Genomic DNA, 23,023 nt, shown 5'->3' on the forward strand with positions numbered 1-23,023 from the left:
AAAACAGATGGGGGCAGGGCATCATGCCTAAAATAAAAATGCCGTGGTTGTCAATTAACTCATCCGATGAGAGAAATCGTCTTCTTTGCCGATGAAATCAAATTAGCAAACCCTGCGTCTGACACTTGGGTGTAATTTGTTTATCTGACAAGGCTAATCCACTTATTTGCTCATAAAAGCGCAGCGCCTATTACGCAATAATGGCTTCCTCTTTCCCTTCAACGCAGCCCCAGACGACTGTCATCTTGCCCGCCCGGCATCTGTAATCATCTGGATCATGTCCAGCAGCGACCACAAGAGAATGGAGTTTTTCCGAAACTTCCTCAACGCTTGCGGCGTGGACATGTCGTGCAACTCCTCGCACCTGCTGCTGCACCATAACGACAGCTCGTACGCGGGCGGCCTGGAGCTGGCCGGGGACGGCTCGCCGTGGTTGCGGATCCTATTCTCGGTGGTCTACTTTGCGGTGGCCACGGCCGGCGTGGTGGGCAACCTCCTGGTCTTGTTCCTGCTTTACTCCACGCGCACCATCACCACGGGCACCATCAACTTCTTCGTCTTCAACCTGGCTCTGGCGCACCTCCTGTTCTCCCTGGCGTTGCCTTTCTGGGCGATGGACATCGCGCTGGACTACAGCTGGCCCTTCGGCGTGGCGACGTGCAAAGCCGTGTCGCTGCTCACAGGCCTCAACGTGTTCGCCAGCTGCTTCTTCCTCACCGCCATGAGCTTGACACGCTACTGCTACGTCGCCACCGCGCTCAAGCCGAGGGCGTCGCCGTGCGGCGAGCGCTGCACCTCCCCGGCGGTCACCGCCCTCATCTGGGCGGCCGCCCTGGTGGCGGCGACGCCCCGAGCGGTGTTCGCCGACCTGCGTCGAGTGGGAAGCGGCAACGACACGGCGTGCCTGCTCCTCTTCCCGGACGGCACCGCCTGGTTGGGGATAAACCAGCTCCTGCGCGTGGTTCTGGGGTTCCTGCTCCCGTACGGCACCATCATCCTGTCGTACCTGCTCCTGCTACGCTTCCTCTGCCGCCACAAGCTGAAGGGCAGCAACTCCCGGCGGAAGGCTGACATCTCCAAGTCGGTGGCGGTGGTGGTGTTGTCCTTCTGCGCCTGCTGGTTCCCGTACAACATCCTCACGCTGTGGAGCGTCCTGATCCAACTGGACATCGTCGACATCAGCCCCTCCTTCTATGGGGCGCAGACCTACTTCTTCCCACTGGCTAACTGTCTGGCCTTCACCAGTAGCTGCTTCAACCCGGTCATCTACTGCCTGGTGCGCAAGGAGTACCGAGCGGCGCTGCACAACATCTTCTTCAAGTTGAACCTGGCCGTCATGTCCAAGATGCCTTACGCCGCCAACGCTGATGAGGGCTCGGCACAAGCGGGCCAGATGGCCATCCCCCTGAGCAACATGCCCAGCCAGACAAGCCAATCGGACCTGAGGCGATACACGCCCCTGTCAACGCTCCCCACGGTAGTCTCCACTTTGTAGAGCTACGGTCGAACCTTCAAATTCCCCCTCCGTCGAGATCAAGTATATTTTGCAAGTCAAACCCACAGCGGCAGTATGTGAAGTCGTGGTTTAAAGTCCGCCTCGTGGCTTTAGTACAGAGGATCGAGTGGTCCAACATCTTCAAGATGAGCCCGGCCATATTGTCCTGCTGGGAGAAAGCGAACCCGTTGGTCATCGCCCTCAGCAACACGCCCAGCCGGACAAGCCAATCAGACTTAAGGCGGAACCTCCGGCCACGACGGTGATCATCGACTTTCCGCATTGAGATTTAAGTGGTTAGCATGTCTGCCATGTAATTCATCCGAATTCCAAACTGCCAGATGGCTAGCATAAGAGGCTAGCGCAGTAGTCGAAACTTCAGGCGACATCGTCCTCTTCCTTGCAGCAGTCACGCACGAACCAAATCAAAGTTGAGTTTCAGAAACGTCCCATTGGTAACCTGATCCAAAACAATTAGCACGGTGGTCAGCGTAGCATATCGGAGTTTTCTGATTTGAATCCACAAATAGCTAGCATAGCAAGCTAACATAGATGTTGAAAACAGAATTTCCCTATTGAGATGAATTGTATTTGGAATCAAATACAAAAAAAGCTACACGCTTCTTAGGTTCCGGGTTCAAATCCTTCCTGCATTTGGCTCCCAACTGTTTGAGGACAAGTGGATGGAACCCGGACCAAAACACACACACAAACTCTACATTTTCATCACAGGTGACAAGCATATGGCAGCAAGCAAGCTAGTGAGAGAAGCCCACGTAGCGTTTACATCTTTGCTCAGCGTCCTCTCTTGTTGAACAGATGGAGTCAAACGCGTGGTCACGTGCGCCGGTCCCAGACATTCCAAATTAGAATTCTTTGTTCACAAAAAAAGCCGCTCAGGCTAACAGGCCTATCAAACAACCGGAAGGCAAAGATGGCATCTCTCCTCGTCCTTCCCCCCCCCACTGTAGAACTCTGCCCCAAACTAACATGAAAACAACATAATGAGCAAGATTTATTCGATGGATTTTGACCTGACGATGACGCAAAGGTCAAAATTGCTGTCTGTCCTCCACCTTGTGGGGCAACAGCACATTATGTGTCTATACTGCTGCCAAAACAACAACGCAAAGTGTCACAAAAAAGCCAGCGAACGTTAATGTTGATCCTTTGATTGAGCGAGGTGCGGCTGATGTTGTAGACTTTGATCAAATGTTTGATTGTATAATATGTACATACCTGCACAATCGACTGGAGCAACTACGACTTCTGGATTTCGGGATGATAGCACAAACAGTGTGCGCAAATGTGCTCTACGTTCCCATGTCCATTCGAGGCCTCTTCTCTTTCTTGCTCCTGTTAATATTCAAGTTATACAGTATGAGTGTACAGTTTGTATGATATTCAATCAGGGTTTTCCAAACATGGGAAAATATGTCAACACAAAGATATACAGTAGTATATAGCATTTTACTCCAAGACCACCTACAACGTACCCGCAACCCATTTTGGGCTTGGGCCACAGTTTGGAAAATCCTGCATTAAACTGTAAAAAAAAATGTAGAAATGATAAATCACTCCTATGGTGTAATTGTTATTTCATGTACATAACTGCAATGATCTGGAGAGGGAGGAACTTAATGCTGTTTTGCATAGTTGAATTATACATGGGATTCAGACATGATGCAAAGCCCGCAGTACTCACAAATGCCACATGGTGGTGCTGTTGTCCCCTCCTTTCAATCCTGCTGCGTCCTGCTACATACTCTGCATTGTACAGATATAAATAAACATTAATGATCAAAATAAAATGTAGGAATACTACTCAGCTTTTGTCGACACTTGACAATCTACTATCTGCACAGGCATTTATAAACAGGTAACTATTGTTTTTAAAGTAAAAAAAAAAATAGTTGCCCCGCAGTGAAAAACTACACAGGAGACATTCTGAACTCTATAAAAAAAAAAAAAAAAAGTAACCATTGTATGGCAAACGTGAATTAAAGACAAACAACTTACCCTTTGATGATGCCCAAAGAAGCAGGAACAGGAAGGTGCCAAACAAAAATGTCCACCTTTGAATGTATTACTTTATTTAATTCACTCAGAAGGGGAAAAATAAATCACCTTGAAAAATGAATACATTCCTTTAGGTTTCAAACATCAACAAACGAATCATGTCAATCCACATACACCGATTATCATAATTACAAGTGCAATCATACCTATAACAATTACCTTTATAAACTTAAAAAAAAAAATCCTACATTGAACATTCACCATACAACATCAGGGAGAGGATATGGCTTTTATCAATGGGGCATGGCTTGCTTCAAAGCAAATGTCAAGTCAGTGAAAATGTTACATCCAGGAGGCCCAGAAAAAAAAAAAAAGATCTATTATTTAAATCATCTGTGGCACAGTAAGTCAATTGTGCAGAATAAATAGCTGCCAAGAAATAAATACTCTGTGATTTTTTTTCGATACATAAATATGTCACTCAGTGATTATCATTGAAAATATACAGTACAAGATATTTCCTGTCACTGATGAGGTGAATTGCCCAAAAGGCTCATAAATATATTCCAGACAATTTGTCATTTTCAACCAAAATAACCTATTATGTTTTCGTATAATATGCAAAATAGTACATAGTTAAATGTTATTTAATCATTCATATAAGATTAAATCTTCCCATATAGACTTTGTTGTGCTTTTTGAAAGCTGAGAAATTAAAGGTCATCTCTGGTTTTCTGACCAAAAACCAGGAAACATACGAGTATATGATTATTCGTAATGGCACTTAACTAGAATACCAAAAAATGAAAACAGACGCAAGAAAATAACGGTTAGCTTGTATTGGAACATTCAGATGTTTTATCATGAAAATATGGAACGCCATTTGAGCATTCATTCAATATACTTGATATCCAGTTTACGTTAGCCAACCAGTACGCAATTTGTGCTCACGAGGAAGCACCATCAGTAATACTGCGCTGAATTGTCTTACTAGTGGGGACAAAAAGTGGAAATGCTAAAACGGCCTGACATACCAAAATGCATTGGGAAATACGCAAATATACTTGAACACACTTAAAATCATTACTTGTACCTATGTAACGCGCTAATCTGTGTAGCATTGAAATGTGAGACAAAAAAAATCAAAAAAATCCTGTGTTCTAATGCGATTGAGGAGCTGACGTAGTACCCAGACTGGCCTATGAGAGGCAGCAGCGTGTTGAAATTTAAAAAGAAGAAGAAAGAAGAACAAGCAACAGCCAGGCCAGCTGTTTATCTGGCAACAACGTTTTAAAAGGTATACCTTTTAAAACATTTTAAAATCTTTTATCGTATGTATGGAGAAAATAAAATTGTTCTTTTTTTACATTTTACATTTCAGACAGCTTGCTTCCTGAATTAATTTTTTTTTTACTTTTAAGCTTTAAGCAGAAGGCTCTCACTGGACGTAGTACCCAGACTGACCTGTAAGAGGCAGCAATGTTCTGAAAAGTTAAAAACAAAAAGATGAAAAATAAAAGTAACATTAAATATAAATATTAAAAATAAAAGAAACATTTTAATAATCTTAGTAAAAGATTGAAAGATTAAATACAGTTAACATTTAAATAAACAAGTGTTAAAACCTAATGAAAGTAAAATACACACACAAAAAAAAAAGCCAAATTGAAATTGTTAATAACTGGAAAATGTAAGAAATGAATAAAAATGTTGAAATGTTGACAATCTATCTTTAGAATTTTACAATTTTAGAAAACAAATGGTCTCAATCATATGATTGTATCCTCTCATGATCCTATTCATAGAACATTTTTTCCCACAGGAAAACAAATACATTAAATAAACCAAAGTGCAGGCCAAACAACGTAAAATAAATCCAAACATTATTCAAAAGAAAATTGTAACCCATTTTTGTATCTTGACTGGTGCCATCACCATAGACTCTGTAGACTCTGAATAATGTATCTTAATAATCATAATAATGTACAGTAGATAATCCGTTCACAACAAGTCCATTCCTGACGGCCATTGATTATTAGAATACATATGAGAATAGATAATACCAGTTACGTTCCAGTTTAGGAGCCAGACGTACATCAAACTCTGTAATGCAAAATAATAATAATAATTTAAAAAAAATCTTTATAGTAGTCTTATCTAGGAGTGCATTTTTAACACAAATGTTATATGTTTCTGGTAACCAACATAAAAACCTTTCTATAGTTGCTATTCATCTTAAAAGAAAACATTTTTTTAAAGGCAAGAGGTTAAAAGAGCAATTCATGAACTTTGTAATAGAAATGACTCATAGTTACAACACAGTATTAATTCATCACCCGACTACAAAAGAGACGCTTAATTTACAAATATTACACTTGTTCTCCAGTTGCCGTTGTTGCTGTGTTCCCCGGTACCCTGCATCCATTTAGTTGCCTCCATCGTTCCCACGTTCACGATGTATAAAGCCAAAAAGTCAGGAAATGTGAGAAAATGTCCTTTTGAAAATGCACATCATGAGAATATTCAGAATACGTAGCTTACTCATCCTCGCGTTTTCAGAAGCACATGCAAATCGATGCCGCACAAACAGATGAGTCAGTGAACTTACAACTTGCTATACAGTATAATAGGATTTATAGAACACTTTTCAAATCCATGTTTTACAAAAAAACGTATAAATAAAGTTCATTTATAGCGGGGGTGGGCAAACTTTAGTACTCAAGAGTCTTACAGGATTTTTAAAATGGAGGTAAAAATTGTGTGTGTAAAAGTTTCTTTAATGATAAATAATTATTTCATTGTTTATATTGAAATTAACCACCACCATGAACCACCTATTTATTGAAAAAATGAATTAAAAAATAAATAAATTTTGGAGAAAAACGGCTAATTTCATGCAAAAAAAAAGAAGACGACAAAAATTCAAATGTAAATATTCATGTCTTCATTCATTGATCATGTAAATGTGTTGGCCCACCCCTGTGATGGTCGTCCATGTTGCCATACTGGTTTGCAGACATTTCTTCAAGCGCGCTTAGAAATGTTCCGCAAATGGTGGCGGATTAGAGTATAGATGGTGGGATGCGTTTATTACATGAAAGTAAAGCCTTGACATTTAAATCCACCGTTTATCAGTCTTAAAAAGGCCACCGACACAATAAACAACATTAAGCGGCCTTACGGGGATTTTCAACTACCCTGTATTGCAAAGACGACTTGTGCGTTTCTCAGTAATCATGTTAAAACACTGCCGGCGGTGTATTGCGATTCAAGTCAAGTTGGAAGTGGAGTTAAAAACAAAATAAAAAAAGGACTGTGATGGAGAAATGACACAAAACACAAAATTTGGAGTAACCACATAAAATCTCTTTTTTTTTTTTTATACTCAATTACAACCGGTAAGTCTGCACTCTTTTTTGGTGGTGCTGCTGTTTTGGTTAGCAACAGACTTCAAATGGGCTCAGCAGTTGTGTGCAAATAACTTTATTTTCTAAAAGTGACTAATCATGGCAGCTACTTAGAGAAATGCAGCATTTATAATCATTTCAAGGAATCGTATTTTCCCAGCCTTTTTAGTGTTCAATTTAAAAATCAGTGGGAATTTTCTGCCTTTGGCGGTAGTATCACAATGGCGCCAGAAAAATCAATCTATTTAACATGTTAATCAGTGTAGCATTTGTTCTCTCCATTTTCAATTGGCAAAAAAAAAAAGACCCTTGAATAAAAAATATGGCTGATGACGCATAATTGGGTCGTAGTCTGGACTGACTGTGGCGGCAACAAGCTAACATCATTACCAAAGTTCTGAGTCAGGTAAACGCAACCATTTAAGTGCTAAAACCACATTTATTCCTGTGGCCTGTTTTTCAATTTCAGATATATATTTTTTTTAATCTGAGTTTATGACTTCAAGAATGGATTTTACTGTGTCGGGTTAAAAAAACAAATTACATATTGATTGCCATTTAAAAAATGGAAAGATGATGATAGACTGCTGCTGTCTGGGAAGTTTTTTTTTTTAAATTATCCAGTATGTCTCGCATAATTATTTGATTGCAACTTGCAGGAAACTGTGTGAAAGGAAAACACGGGGGTCTTGTGTTACGGCTCTGATGCTGCATTTTAGGGTTCCTTTTTGTGAAAGTGGCTTACAATCATTCCACCGCAACATAAAAAAATGAAACGTTCGACAATGATGCGTGGGCTTTCAGATCAAATTTAAGGATGAATCTATAAACGGCCTGCTTTAATTGTGCTTCTGCATTTTTAGTACTGCTTTGCAATGGGAAAAAAAATCTCCCAAATCTTCATCCCCGCGTAGGTTTAGCTCAAGAAACTTGGAATGTTGGCTCGAATATGAGTCTTTGTACAAATTGGTTTTCCGCCGTGAAGTGATTGTCAGAAGTTGTTTGAAAAGTTTCGGTAAGCGACAAGGACCCTGGGTGTGTGTGGTCCTACTTGACTGGCAAGCAGATCTTCAAGTGGAGTGGTTTGGAGGGGGGCGGTTTTGCGCTCACACTTGGATGACCATCACGGATCCTGGTCGCTTTCGTAGTGGCAGTCAGGATCCAGGGAGGCCCCCATATCCCTGGCAGATAGACTGTAAGGAGATAAAGAAAGCGGATCAAGTCCAGGCTGGCTTAATAATAACGTCAGCATTTTGAACAAGGTAGCAACATTTGGGGGAAATTTGATGAACACATGTACGCCATTTAAAACCATTGCTCATGTTTATTTATCAAATACCAAATTCCTCTAGAATCGAATGCCCCCAAAGCCAATACAACAAACCGTGCAACCAAGACCCTGTAGCCAACTTTGTTAGCTTAGCACAGAAGCATACCGTTACAGTAGTATAAGTAGGTAGGTTTATAATGACAGAACAGCTCCATAGTTTCTTCCTTTTTTTTTTAAAGCTAGTGATACTTAGTTCATTCGCGCGTTAGCTTAGCAAGGGTCAAGGCCACACATGAGTAGTTCAACGTCAACAACAGCATACAGAACAGATTTCCAGATAATTCTATAGCTTATATTGGTTGCTGTTGACTTTTTGAGGGATTTAACCTGTTGTTTGTTGCTGGAGAGTTGCTTCATTAGCTAATTTTCTACTCCATTCAAAAAGCAATAGCTAACGCAAAGGCTAGCCTTGTTAGATTGTCAGTAGCACAATGATAGCACTTGGGCAGAAATGTCATTTAGACTGCCTTTCGAATTTTGACGAGTTCAACTGGCTACGTGGATGACGCGTGTGGATGTACAGAGCATTTTTAACGTATGTGTAGCTTTATAGTCATTTAGCTGCATCGTTTGTTCAATTGTTTTAGTTCAACAGGGAACAGGCCAATAAAAACATTGCAAAAATGTAGCCCGTTTGCGTAATTGGATAACCATAGAAATGAGGCCTTAGTGAGTAGCACTAAATTAATCTCAACTGATTGCATAATTCACGGCAAAGACCAGTGGGCGGGGCCTGTTCTGTGCTATGCTGTGCTGTGATTGGCTAATCGGAAGGTCACTTCATTGCATTCTTAAAAGTTTCACTGTATGGCAAAAACGGTGAAATATTGCTTTTGCTTTTGCTTTTGAAAGCAGCGCACAAACAAATATTGAAGGAATATCATTTGTCAACACTAATAACTGATTCGGGCGAGAACAAGGCGGCCTTGCAGCACCAGAACACTCACCAGCCTCTGGTGAGTCACACCGTGCTCTAATAAACGTATATTGCAGTACATTATTTTCCTTGTGAGTATTGAGGACATGATATTCCTTCGCAAAGCCAACCCTCCACTTCCCCCTACTGGATTAGCATCCATCTTTTGACTGTCACTTAGGATGTCGTTTGGAATAGATGGCAACAAGGTGGAATATGTGTATGGGAGCCTGCACTGACTACAAATGGAGAATGATGTTTGTGGAGCGAGTGGCAATGATTAAAAAAAAAAAAAAAAGTCATATATGTATGTATATGTATAGACTCAGGCACTAACCTGGTCTGTGAGGATTCGAGGCTTAATATCAGGAATGGCACCCCCTCTCAGCTCATCTTCCACAGCCATGAGTCTGACAACAGGGAAATAGAAACAAACATAGCGCTTGACAAAAAAAGAAGAGCTACAAAAGTTTTTTTTTTTTTTAAATCATCAATTCATTATTATTATTATTATTTTTATTTTTTATTATTATTATAATTATATTGAAGTCTTGGCATGCTGTGTTTGTTTGCTATCACCCGCTCCGGCAATATGTTTTATACCTGTCATCTCAGATAGATGCTAAAAACAACGACAAATGATTGGCTATGCTGCTTTTATGCTAAGATGGGCTAATTGGCTAACGAGGATGCCTCTTTCTCGCCAAAAACTAGCATTAACCTAATTTTAACTACATTGAACATTGTAATTTCTTTTCAAAAACCTTATTTTTATTTTAAGAATATTAAGTGGGCCAATAAAAAGACTTTGGATACTGTGTTAGAATTATGGCTGTCGATCCTGTGTTTTATTTCTTTCATACAGATATTGAATATTTTATTATATCACCCCCAAAAGATGTGTGTTAGGGTCGTCGGGGGGGAAAATAAACGTAAATAAAATCAATAAGGGGGACGGCGGACGTTGGCTGAAGCGTCACCTGTTGATGATGCCTTTGATTTGGGAGTCCTTCTCGACTTGTTGCTGCTTAAGACGCCGCTCGCTGTCCTCCAAGCGGCACTGGTACTGCTGCAGGATCTTGCTGGTCTGCTGCTCCTGCGACACGAGCCTGTGCTCGTATTCGTCCAGCTTGCGATGGGACATCTTCAGGCGCTCCTTCAAGGAGTGGATCTCGTCCTCGTACTCCCTCACCTGCAAGGGAGGATGCGGTTTCGCTGAGTAATAATTCCTTCAAATGAACAGCTATGGACAATTTTGGAATCTTCAGTTAACCTAAGCTAACTTTCGGTGATAGCAGTGAAAACATAATCCAAAAATATGCGTTGCTAACCCTCTCCAGACGGGATTCGTCCATGCTCTTGGAGTACTCCTTAAGCTGGCCCTCGCGGTCGGGCCGCAGGCTCTCGATGTCGGCGGAAAGATGCGGCATGTTGGACACCCAGGCCACTGTGCGCTCATTCAGGTTGGACTGGGAACCCTGAAAATGACAAGGAGAAGAAAAAAAAAAACGTTTGGTTACGGTTACTATGAGGGGAGGATTTATCTGCATTTGTTTCTCCTCTAAAAAAAACCACTGAATACGTTTTCACATGGGCAGTTTGCCGCTGAGCTTATTTGAATGCTATTGCGAACCAAAACAGCAGCACCTACCAAGGCACCAAAATAGTTACACTCAAGTCATGTCACTGTAATAATTGAATTGTATTATGATACAAAAAGACGAGGAAGATTTGCATGAGCCTATTTGAACTCTGTTGCTAACCAAATCAGCAGTCCCTACCCAGATATAGTTGAATTAAAGACTCATGTTCTCTGTGTCATGTTAAGAACGTTACATTATGCGGCGACGTCTTTAACAACATTTTCGACGAGACTCTCTACCTTCTGCAGTTCGAGTCGTTAAAAACCAAATGACTGACCTGCTTGTTGCCGAGCGGCTTAAGCAGATGTTGCTGCGGAGGCTGCAGCTGTTGCGACTTTTTGCCGCTTTTGGTGGGCGTGTCCGTCGAGTCCTCGGCGGTGGCCGCGACGGAGGATGGGTTCTGGTTCTCTTTGGTGACGCCCGTTTGAAACGGCAGCCCGGGAGCCGGACTGTCCGTCGCAGCTTCCTGCTGCTGCGTTTGTGTTGGTTGCTGCTGCTGCTGCTGTTGTGGCGCCGGCTGAGTTTGCCGCTGTTTGTTCTGGACAAAGTTGGTGTCGCTGGACTCCAGTAGGAGATTCCTGCTCTGGGGTCGGGCCTTGGGCGGCGTGGCCGTGGCCGGGGTGTTGATGGAGCGCTGGGACTTGAGCAGCTGGGGGGCGATGGAGGACTGGCGCACCGGGTGGACGGTCGTAGGAGGCGTGGCCAAAGAAGCGGGCGTGCCGGTTCCGGTGGGCGTTTGAGAAGCGACGCCCATCATGTGCTGCTGCTGGAGGGATTCCTGAGGAGGCGGTTTGAGAGGAACGAAAGCTTGAAAAATTGAACACCAAATGGTTGTGAATGGAGCTTTATGTTAAAAGGGACATGCAGTACAATGGAAAATTTCAGAAAAGGTGTCTGTTCCAAAACTTTTGTCCTATTTAAAAGTGGGTGGGTTCAAAAAGAAGGTGTGTCCTGTCCTGAGTTGTTTAACACAGTGGTTTTCAACCTTTTTTTCAGTGACGTACCCCATGGGAAATATTTTTTCAGCCAAGTACACCCTAACCAGTGCAAAACATTTCTGATTGAAAAAATAAAAATAAAAAAGACTTAAAACCGAGTGCTGCATTATCTGATTTATTAAAACTTTGGAACACTATTTGTATTTACGTGGCCATTTGAACTATTTGGAAATACAAAAATTAACAACAAAAAAAGAAGCTAATATTATAAATCACGATTTGTATTATCAACATTAACAAATTTGGGATCAAATAAAGTTTTTTAAATAAAGTTTTCAAGTGATTGACAAGTGGCTTAAGACAAGTTGGGTCGAACCATTCTGGTATGGGGGAGATGCTGTTTTTTTTTAGGATACTGAAATTGAATATAAAAATAATTTTGTGAACTTATTTATATCTTTCTGAAATATTTACATATACTTTAAAAATATATTCTAAAATCTCACGCACCCCCTGGAGTGCCTTCACGCACCCCCATTTGAGAACCACTGGTTTAACACATCTAAGTGTAAATACTGTACAATGAAATAAAAGCTGGAACTTTGAACTTTTGACTCATAATCAACTTTTGATCTGAAACCCAAATATTTTCAGTATAAAACAACAAAAATGTTGACCTTGCCGTTCCAATACTTTTGGAGGGGATTGTATATGTTTGCCACTTAAGTAACTGCTGTATATATCTTATTCTAATATTCCTTCCTGTCCCAATTGGTAGAAGATGGTTAATAACATTTGAAAAAAAAAAAAAAAAAAAAGACAAGTTGGTAATTAATTCAACGAGAACAATAGTCCTAGCACCAACTGTATTAAAAAAAAAAAAAAAAAAAAACAAGAGGCTGAGAGATCCATTGCAGCCCACGCAGCAGGACAGAAATAGCTCAGGACACTCCGGTACATAACGGTATCATTAGAACCACTGCAATCTACACAGTGTGGGTGGCAAATAACACATTGTATCAAATTTGACATTTCTAGTTCCTGTTCTTCAAATGTAATGTGTTACACGACTTCTGTGTTACTGGCCTTAACTGTGTAGTACCAAAATCGAGATGAATGTTTGGCAATTCACTTGGGATAGAACACTGAATGGAAATTCAGATTTTGCACGCACAGAAGAAGTCACACACTGACCTGCACCTGCAGTGAGAGCTGATGCCAGACAAAATCATTGTTCTGGTTCTGCCGGCTGAAATCGTCGCTGTAGCTATGCGAGTGGACGATGCTGGGCTGCACCAGGCTGTTCTGAGAGCGCAGCGCCGAAAGGTCCTCGCTGCGGGAGAAGGCGTTATTGCCGAACGCCGGCGTGTAATCGTGGTGGCCGTTCTCGGGCTCCGGGGCCAACAGGAGCGGCGGCGGCGGAGGCTGGGCCGGGGAGTTCTGCGCCGCCAGGTGGAAGAGAGGGTTCTGGAAGGACAGCGGGTAGTGCATGGCCGCCGCCGCCTGCTGCTGCTGCTGGGAGATGGACTCGGTGGGGCCGCCGATGTGGCCGATCTGGCTCAGCCTCAGGCCGGAGCCCGCCGAGCCGCTGGGCAGGTGGCCGCCCATTCGGAGGGGCCCGCCCAAGTTGCCGAAGCTGTGGCCCAGGCCGGCGATGGAGGCCTGGGAGGAGGTTAGCATGTCGCCCACGGAGTTCAGGTTGGAGATGCTGTTCATGCGCGAGTCTTGGAGGTCCATCATCGACACGCTTTTATTCACACTGTGAGCCTGACAACAGCGACAACAACACAACGTAATTAGACAGCATCCAAATCAAAGTTCTTTTGTTGGTAAAAAAAAAGTCAGAAATTCTACCTTAGGGTCCGGTTCCGTGATGTCCGAGCTGCTGGTGCAGTATGCCGGGCTGGAGCGGGCCAGCGGTGGCCGGGTGACGTAGAACACCTCCCGAGACGAGCGCAGGTCTCGTTCGGCCTGCCGCCTCATGTTGAGGTTGGACGAGAGGGACTCGACGGCCGACACGGTCGGGGGCGACGGCAGGCGCGAGATGTCGATAGAACTTGACACATGACACACCAGGCATGAGCGGTGATATTGCAAAGCCCCACCTGACTCAGCAGATTAGTCCCTGCCGTTTTTTCTTTTTTTTGACCAATTCAATTTGCAACTTCAAACTGTTAAAATGATTCCTATTCCCGCCCCCAAAATTAAAAATTAAGATTTTTGAAAAATACTCATTTACACATTTAATTGATTAATTAATTGTAATATATTTATTATTATTCATTATAATTAATAATCATAATTGAATTAAAAAAATGTAACTACTAATTTACACATTTCTTATTCAAACCATTCCAACAGTTAATTTCTATTCCATTTCCCCCAAAAAAAATTAACTTTTTTTTTTACTAATTTATTTTTCAACTCCAAACTGCTAAGCTCATTCATATTCCTTTTTTTCTCCCCATAAATATAAATAAAAGCCCCAAATTATTATTTTTTAAACTAATTTACTCATTTGTTGACCAATTCAAACCGTTCCCACTTTAAACTGTTTAGCTCATTCCTATTCCCTTCTTTTTTTTCAAAATTTCAAACGAAAAGACCCAAATTAAGAAATTTTTTAATTACTTTTACCTCCAATTTCCACATTTGATGACCGATTCAAGCCACTCTAACTTCAAACTATTCAGCTCATTCAGAACAGCTCCTACCATTCCATATCAATTAATATCATTCCAAACATCATTTCACGTTTGCCTATTTTTTTTAAATTAATTTCAGCACTAAGATTCTCCAGAAATTGCATAATCTAATTTAACTTGTTACTTGTCTTTTTTTCTGATAGGAAAAGGGAGGCATGTATTTCCTTTTTTTAATACAATAAACCTCGGTTCAGCACATTTGTCATTGGATAACATCGTACAAACACCACTGGAATGATTTATCATGGCAAATGCGTGTGCGTGCGTGCATGTGTAAGTGCTTGGGGTGGGGGGGGGGGGGGGGGCAGCATTACAACTGTTATTGCTCTCACGTGAAGAGTTCTCATTTAAAGAGTTAGATTGTAATGACAGCCGGTGTCTCCTGATAATAGGAAGTGCGAGGCTGAGAAAAAGGGGGTTTGGCTAAGAGGGTCTGGGAACAGATGGTGCTGGCAATTACCGATTGATAAAATACTTACCGCCTTTGGAATAAATTAGGTGACATTAGAGGGGCTCTCAGAAATAAGCCAGGCATTGTGTTTGGACTCGCAGAATTCCCATCCTGTGAGCTTTCTCGTTCTGTGCTTCACTGTTAATTACACCCGTGTGACGCTGCTGTGTCACGCCGCGTTAAGAATTACCCGACACGGTGAGGCCTCCCGGAGGACACGATCTATTTTGGTAAATGGAGGAGGGGGGGGGGGGATTAGCAGGATGGGGACGCCTACCTGTTCAAGTCGCGCATCATCAGGCTCTGGAAGTCGGACGACATGAGGCGATTGAACGTGGGCCGAGAGAAGAGTCTGTCCTTGGGCCGCTCGGGCTGGTGGTTGGTGGCGGCGTGCAGCTGAGGGTTCCGCAGGGCCACGCTGATGTCGTTCAACAGCCGAGGCAGCGGACCCAGTTTGAGAATAGCGTCCTGTGGGCAGGTTGGGAAAATGTCACAGCGACCAATCGGAATTGTACTGCTTTCATGCCTACGTCGCACAACCTTGCTGAGCTGGCCCATGACCTCCCACAGCAGGCTGTGCAGCATGGACAGCTCCCTGCCGAGGTCGATGTAGCCCTCGAAGCCGCCGGCGTTCCCTCCGGCGTCCATGTTGGAGATTTCGTAGAGGAACTGCTGCATGGAGCACCACTCCATCTCCAGGAACTCGTTCATGAAGTACATGTATTCTTCCTTGGGCCCAAACCTGCGGCGTGTACAAGTTTATATTGACGCTAATGTGTTACTAAAGTGGAACTAAAGTGGATCGAGCAATTAATTAAAATGATGTTGGCCGGGTTTTGCATGACCCGGACAATTTGGTAACTTAGCTCCAAAGCGGCAAAAAAAATATTTGGTAACTTAGTGTTTTGATATTATTAGGTAAGGAACCATATTTGGTAACTGAGCCACTTTATTAGCCAACAAACCATATTTGGTGACTTAGCCTTTTGACAGGACAGGACGTGATAACATTACCTGCATCATGAGGTGAGGAGCTACTTATGCTAGCTTATTGTGCAAGGAACCATATTTGGTAACTGAGCCACTTTATGAGCCAAGTAACCATATTTGGTAACTTAGTTTTTTGACAGGACAGGACGTGATAACATTACCTGCATCATCAGGTGAGGAGCTACTTATGCTAGCTTATTGTGCAAGAAACCATATTTGGTAACTGAGCCACCTCATTAGCCAACAAACCATATTTGGTAACTTAGCCTTTTGACAGGACAGGTGTGTGATAACATTATCAGGCGAGGAGCTATTTATGCGACCTTATTGTGCGAGAAACCACAGTTGCTAAAAGTTCACCAGTGATGGGACCATATTTAATAAATCGACCTAAATTTAGGAAGTGATCTATTAATAGGCAAGGACTCACTTGCTGAAGCTAGCCAGGTTCTGCATGACCTTGGCGATGAGCGTGAGGGTCCGCGATGTGCGCTCCGCCGGGTACTCCTGCGTCAGGCTGAAGAGCGAAGGCGACATGATGGCCGGGCACATGAAGCGAAGGAAAAGCGAGGAGCTGATGAGGCTGTCGGCCAGGTCCTCTCGGCCGCGCTCGGCGCAACGGGCCCGCCATGAGGCAAACACCTCCTTCAGGTCGCGGGGGAAAATGCTGGAACAGGAACAGGACGAGGCTCGTGATCAGCGAGTATGCAGGAGATTCATAAAGAAGACTTACTTTGGACGGATCACATACGCACCAGAGAGAGTTGATGATCTTGCAGAGTAAAAGCTCACAGCACATGCGAAGGTTCGCTTGGTGGTCAGCCAGGACTGATGGCGGGACTCGCATGGGGTCCACCTCGCAGTTCTCCTCAGATTCATACAAGGCTCGGATGAAGTCACCTGAATCACATCGGGACATATTTAGTCGTTTCACAGCTAAGGAACCATATTTGGTAACTTATCTTTTAATGTGTATGGTATCGTAGCCACTGGTCAGCGTTATTCGGCAACTTGGCTTTTGCCTATTTGAAAACTTAGCTTATAATGGACAAGGTACCATATTTCGCAACTTAGGTTCAAATGTACATTTAACCGTCATTGACTTAGCCACTCATCAAGCAAGGGACCATATTTGGTAACTTAGAAATGTAAAGGCTAGCAACCATATTTGGTAAAAAAAAATTCGGACAGAAAAGGAACCATATATGGTTACTTAGCTAGTTATCGGACAGGGAATCAGATTTTTTGACTTGGATAAGGAACCATATTTGGCAACATAGGTTCTAATGTGCAAGAAACCACAATTGCTCATTTAGCCACTTATCAAGCAAAGAACCATATTTGGTAACTTAGCAATGCAAAGGCTAGGAACCCTATTTGGTAACATTTTGTTAATTTAAGTCAGGCAAGGAACCATATTTGGTATGGTAACTTCGATAATTATCAGGCAGGGAATCCTATTTTGCAACGTGACGCTTTATCAGGGAAGGGACATTTACTAACTTAGCCCTCTAGCAGGCAAGGAACCTTATTTGGCAACTTAGCTTTTAACCGAGCTGGAACCATATTTTGTCACTTCATTGTCAACCTAAAGCAATGTATGGCCGACGGAAGCAATTTTCGGGTTTCCCCCCCAAATCTTACCGATCCCATCCTTGAGGTATCGGTGACCAATCAGCTTGAGGTACTCCTCCACAGCCTTCGTGGCGAGCGTGTTCTCCCGAAAGATCATGTGCTCACGCTCCATGAAACGATCCACCTCGCACATCGCCATGTCAGACAGGAACTCCTGAAAGGAGGTCGCGATTGTGTTGGCAAGTTAACGATTTTCACGTTTAAGCCTCGCTTCTTGTCTACCTTAGTTTTCCCAGTGCTTTGGAGGATGTGCACCAGAGCAAACGCCACTTCCTCCTTGCTCTTCACGCTCAACAGCGGCTCCAGAACTGCGCACAGTGTTCGGTAGTTGTTGGTGATGTACTCGGCGAACTCCTTGTACAGCTCCATGGGGAGGATGTTCATGGTCTGGTAGCGCGACTTGACGCGGAGGGAGGCGTTGATGATTTTGCCGCTCCCAACGCCGCCGCTCTTGGCCAAAACGCTGGACTGGATGACGGGGTACCACTGCTCCACAAACTGTCGGCCCGTGATGCTGGAGATGGGGATGCTGACGAGGCCGAGGTATGTGCTTTTCTCCTGCAATCACAACAACACGATGTAGCCAGTAGCCATCTGGAACCATATTTGGTCACTTAAGTCAGGCAAGGAACCATATTTGGTCACTTAGCGGTTTTTATGCAGTATACAGATTACTTGGTAAGTCAACCCAACATTGGGCGAGGAACCGCAGCTGCTAATAAAAGCTTTTAACAGGAAAGGAACCAAATTTGGTTACTAAGGCCCATACACAGCACATTACCTTGCGTCTCTTTTTGTCCGTCTCTTTGTAGAGGTGCAAGCGAAGGCTACGAATGGTGGGCAGGTTGTTGAACTCGAAATGCTCGCCCCAGAAAACGGTGTCCGTGCGAGGTTTGCTGGTGGTGCGGGCGTACAGCATGTCGTCCAGACACAGCTCACAGTAGTAGCGCTTCTTGGTCGGCAGGTCCCGGGCTTCAATGATCCATAACTTGAGTACGTTGTCCACACGCCTGCTGTTGTCCTGGACAACGGAGGTGGGGGGGACGTTTAACTCATTGTCTCCAAGCCATTTTCACTCAAGCAACCCCCCTTGGCTCCCGGCTGTTTTATTGGATTTTGACTTAGTTTGCAAGGCCCACAGATTATTGTGTCCTATTGCTATCAAAACATGGAACCTACCAAAAGAAAGATTTGAGTCTCTTCTTTCATCAGGAAAAAAAAAGTATATTTGTATCCGTTTCCGTTTTGCAGCAATTAGTATTAGAATATAGCCAAGTTTAATCGATATTCACATTCCTGGTGAAAACACTGTCAAAAAGAGCTTGTTGCAACATGGCCCTGGCTGATCTCTTATACTCTGCTACCACCCGCTGGCCATTTTTTTGTCATTACTACCGTTGCTTTAAGCCACCTCTTCATGTCAGAAGCTGCACCAAAACCTAAAAACTGTATAAATAAGTTTTTGGGAGTGAAGGACATATTTACATATTTTGGGGTTTGAATGAGTTAATGAGCCAGGACCTCATCCAATACCCACATTTTATTATAAAATCAGACTTCAATCAGTATTAGGTTCACCTTGTTGGGTTTGATAGCTCTTTGCAGGTTTTCAATCCACTTGTCTCTCTCTGAAGCAGAACGGCAGGCGAAACATTTTGTCCCTGAATTGGTGGTCACCTAAAGATAGAAAAGAAAGACCATTTTTGCCACATGAACCTCCAGCCAAAGTACGGCATTTGTGACTAAAATGAGTACATTGAATTAGACCAATGCCGAAATATTTGCCTCATATATACTTTTGTGTGTGGAGAAACAACAATGTCTATCGTTCCCATTTTGTTACAGCAGCATGTGGACGATAGGAAAACCGCGGAAGCTCGCACCCACCTCAAAGCAATACTCTTGTCCTAAAATGCTGGAGTGGACCGGTTTTATGACGGCATCTTCGTCCAGCACCAAGTCTAAAGCCTCGGCCGCGCTGCTGGGAGAAAGCAGCGACTCGTGGGAGTGGGATTCTTTGAAACTCTGCTGCATCAAGCGTGTCCTCGTGGGAGAGAGAGAGAGAATAGAAAGAAACAATGCGTTTACTTTCACGGCTCCACGTATGTGACTGTCATCATCCTTAAATAAACTTGGCGAGAAAGGTAAGACTTTGATTCGATACGCAAGTGAGTCACAGACACTCGGGGAGCCCCTCACGCATCACATCCTGACAATCTAAATATATTTTTAGGCATGATCCTTTTATAATGACTTTTTGGGGGTGGGGAAGAGGCGAGAGCACGGCTTTCATTTCTTGTTGTTTGCAGTTTGGACTCATCTGTGTCATTCGTTAGCAAGAGCAGCAGCGCGACGGAAAACGTACACAGCAAGGAAATCATTTCATTTGTGACGAAAAAGACAGCGAGCGCAATTACAGCTTTACAAGATATAGCAAATGTTCATTTTAATGTTGAGCTTGGTTGAATTTGTTTCAGAGAAATAATCTTGATTTTGCTTCTCCTCAGAGAATATTAGATTTTATTTTTTATAGTACCCTAACTTCTTAAGAGACCTCTTAACTCATTCACTGCCATTGACGGCTATAAACGTCAGAAATTAATTTGAACTATTTCTATTAGTTTTTATTGCACATTTAGAACAGATATAAAATGTGTGATTAATCGTGAGTTAACTAATGAAGTCATGCGATAAATTACAATTACAAAATGTTATTGTCTGTCGCCCCAAATTTGTTGTCTTTTCTTCTTCTTCTTTTTTTATTCATTCACTGCCATTGACGGCTATAAACGTCAAATATAAATTTAAACTATTTCTATTAGTTTAACATTTCCCCCCCTTCTTTTGTTAACAAGAGTATGAAAACCTATATTGTTTTATTGTACATTTAGAACAGATATAAAATTTGTGATTAATCAAGTGTCTTTCAGTGTCTAGAAAAGCGCTATATAAATAAATTATTATTATTATGTATTATTAATTGCTCGCTTTATCATTAACGTCAGTGCATGCTAGCTGATTTAGCCGCACATTTTAATTTTTTTTTCAATGCTGGATTTGGTAAAAAAATAAATTAAAAAAAACATTTTGAAGAATTACATAATTTTTTTCCCTCTACATACGTGACCATTTTAGGAGGAAAATAAACAAACAAAACAAAGATAACTAAAAGTATGAGGGGAAAAAGCACAAAATTTAGAGGCATAGGTATTTTTTCCTTTTTTTTTTTTCCATAAACCGAATTCCACTATAGTTGGTATCTTATATTAACAAGCATATTTTGTAATACTTTTTATGACTTAATTAGCTTTTTCACTGCACTGTGAACCTAACAAGTCTGCTGCAGTCTTTGAGCATAAAAAAACAAGGGATTAGTAAGGAAATGAAGGCGCAAAATGAAGTAGCTTTGGAATGTTAATTCCGTGCTGTGTTTAATGTCAATCAGAAGATGCAGGAGATGAGAAAAAAAAAAAAAAAGTTTAAAAAACAAACAAACAAAACGCAAGCTTGGCAGGCGACTTTGAGCAGCTGCGATGGGAAGAGAGAGTGTGAAGTTGGCCGTCGGACGCCTTCGCGGCATCATCGGGGAGAATTAAGCGTGTGTGGGCAGAACGGGAAGCCGGCTGTGAAGGCAGCTGTCAGGCAGCGGTATGAAATGGGGCCAGAAAGTCAAGGTGACCACAACCACGCCGCCGACCCTCACATCACCCCCAGCTTTAATGCCGTTTTTTTTTTTCCCATCTCAACGATGTGGGTTTACATTTACACGTAATTCTTATTATTGATTTTTTTTTTTTTTGAACGCATATCCTCAAAATGTCTTCTTAACAGTCTATGTTCTGGTTCATTAGGCAAGGAAGGACATTTGGTAGCGTCATTTAGTTTTCAACGGGCAAGGAACCATGTTTGGTCATTTCGATTTGATCAGGCAAGGAACCATAATGGGAACAGCTTTTAACAATAGCATTCTGAACTGTTTCTCATTGACATTTTTTTAAGGGTAAAATGTCACTTATGTAACATCACTCAGGCAAGAAATAATGACAAGGTTGAGCTTTTAATGGCAAAGGAACCCTATTTGTTACCTTAGCTTTGAATGGGCAAGGCACTTCAATAACTACAATTTTATTGGGCAAAGAACCACCATTTTTAACTTTAAAGCCCTTGCTTTATCCCACTTACTTTTTTTTTTTTATAGCATAGTTAAACAACACTGGACCCCCATACTTGCCCCCAAAATGTCTATTCTCTCCCTCTTGTGGCTCGCGTCAGCACAATAGCTCTACTTTCTTCCTCGACATCTTCACTTCCTGTCCGTGTCGTGACTGAATTGTGTTAGTACAGCAGAAAGTGTCTGACAACAATGCAGCCCCGAATCCTCGGAGACGTGACCCCCGTGTTAGGATGAAAAACAAGAATCTGGCAACACAGCCGCAGGAAATGCTCGCTTTTTTATTTTATTTTTTTTGCACATCATCATACAGATGTAATAAAATGGTACCTCGGAGCAGTTTTAATCACAATGTTTAACTCATTCACTGCCATTGACGGCTATAGACGTCAAAAATTCTATTCGTTTCACATTTTTTTCCACTTTTGTTAACAAGAGTATGAAAACCTAGAATTTTTTATTGTACATTTAGAACAGATATAAAATTTGTGATTAATCGTGAGTTAACTAGTGAATCTATGCAATTAATTACTATAAAAAATATAATCGACTGACGCTCCAAATGTTTAGTAATCTTTTTTTTTTAGCACGTCAGGCGATTAAAATTTTTAATTGTAATTAATCGCATGACTTCCATAGTTAACTCACGATTAATCACAAATTGTATATCTGTTATAAATGTACAATAACATTTTTTTCCTAGGTTTTCATACTCTTGTTAACAAAAGTGGAAAATGCTAAACTAATTGAAATAGTTCAAATGAATTTTTGACGTCTATAGCCGTCAATGGCAGTGAATGAGTTAATCAAAAGCCTGCAATCCCGTTAAAAAAAAGATTCTAAAAACAAAAATGACCAACCTCTCTTGATCGGCGCTACGAAACCGGGGAAGAATCATTTGTCGGAAGCTGCTGGTCCGGTCCAGTTTGGGCTGACTTTTGGCCCTCTTGATGGAGCCCTTCAGCTTTCGATTGAGGAAACTCTGAATGTTGAAAAAAGGTGAGGAAATTGTGAATTAGCCAGCAACTCACATCCCCCCATTCGACTTCAAATCCAATGTGATCAAATAAAACAATCCACACGTCTTCACTTAAATGTGTTGTTGTGCACTCACGGGCTGTCTGAAGGACTGCGGGGTGGCATTGGGAGGCGTTTCCATGCTGGACTGTCGCACAGAAGCAAAACTTGCCCTGCGTGATTGGTCTGCGTGGGGGAGGGGGGGGCACCATAACGAGTTCAGTTGCATTATTAACAAACACAAACAGATGAAAAAGACAATTAATTTAGTATCATGTGGCACAATACAACGGAAGCTCCAATGTC

The 23,023-nt window shown here is 42.3% G+C and overlaps 2 protein-coding genes across 5 annotated transcripts in view; one reads left to right on the forward strand and one right to left on the reverse strand.

Annotated features, from left to right (window-relative positions):
- The first annotated feature begins 261 nt into the window (after positions 1–261).
- On the forward strand, positions 262–2,460 carry LOC147157580 (relaxin-3 receptor 1-like). Its single transcript, XM_086063157.1, has one exon. It carries the CDS (start codon positions 278–280, stop codon positions 1,493–1,495), a length of 1,218 nt encoding a protein of 405 aa, XP_085919283.1. The 5' UTR covers positions 262–277; the 3' UTR covers positions 1,496–2,460.
- A 1,107-nt stretch (positions 2,461–3,567) lies between these two features.
- LOC147157581 (ras/Rap GTPase-activating protein SynGAP-like) overlaps positions 3,568–23,023 on the reverse strand; it is a 28,255-nt gene continuing 8,799 nt past the window's right edge. For 2 of the 4 annotated variants that reach the window (XM_086062550.1, XM_086062547.1), the window contains 17 exons: positions 22,815–22,903; positions 22,561–22,682; positions 19,417–19,573; positions 19,108–19,206; positions 18,311–18,550; positions 17,752–18,087; positions 17,539–17,683; positions 16,650–16,794; positions 16,325–16,561; positions 15,182–15,646; positions 13,603–13,804; positions 12,943–13,515; positions 11,088–11,588; positions 10,499–10,645; positions 10,148–10,359; positions 9,505–9,577; positions 3,568–8,114 (listed from right to left, as the gene is read on the reverse strand). In XM_086062550.1, coding sequence (XP_085918676.1) covers positions 8,076–8,114; positions 9,505–9,577; positions 10,148–10,359; positions 10,499–10,645; positions 11,088–11,588; positions 12,943–13,515; positions 13,603–13,804; positions 15,182–15,646; positions 16,325–16,561; positions 16,650–16,794; positions 17,539–17,683; positions 17,752–18,087; positions 18,311–18,550; positions 19,108–19,206; positions 19,417–19,573; positions 22,561–22,682; positions 22,815–22,859 — 3,738 coding nt within the window. In that variant the 5' untranslated portion in view covers positions 22,860–22,903 and the 3' untranslated portion in view covers positions 3,568–8,075. The remainder of the gene's footprint in view (positions 8,115–9,504; positions 9,578–10,147; positions 10,360–10,498; positions 10,646–11,087; positions 11,589–12,942; positions 13,516–13,602; positions 13,805–15,181; positions 15,647–16,324; positions 16,562–16,649; positions 16,795–17,538; positions 17,684–17,751; positions 18,088–18,310; positions 18,551–19,107; positions 19,207–19,416; positions 19,574–22,560; positions 22,683–22,814; positions 22,904–23,023) is intronic. The other 2 variants (XM_086062549.1, XM_086062548.1) reach the window with 2 other exon arrangements.

Source organism: Leptonotus elevatus, chromosome 19 (genome assembly GCF_054856555.1).
Source record: "Leptonotus elevatus isolate MCC_2025b chromosome 19, RoL_Lele_1.0, whole genome shotgun sequence".
Taxonomy (NCBI): Eukaryota; Metazoa; Chordata; class Actinopteri; order Syngnathiformes; family Syngnathidae; genus Leptonotus; species Leptonotus elevatus.

Excerpts from the sequence above, each read along its gene's own strand:
- LOC147157580 (XM_086063157.1), top strand. The coding sequence starts at position 278 with ATGTCCAGCAGCGACCACAAGAGAATGGAGTTTTTCCGAAACTTCCTC.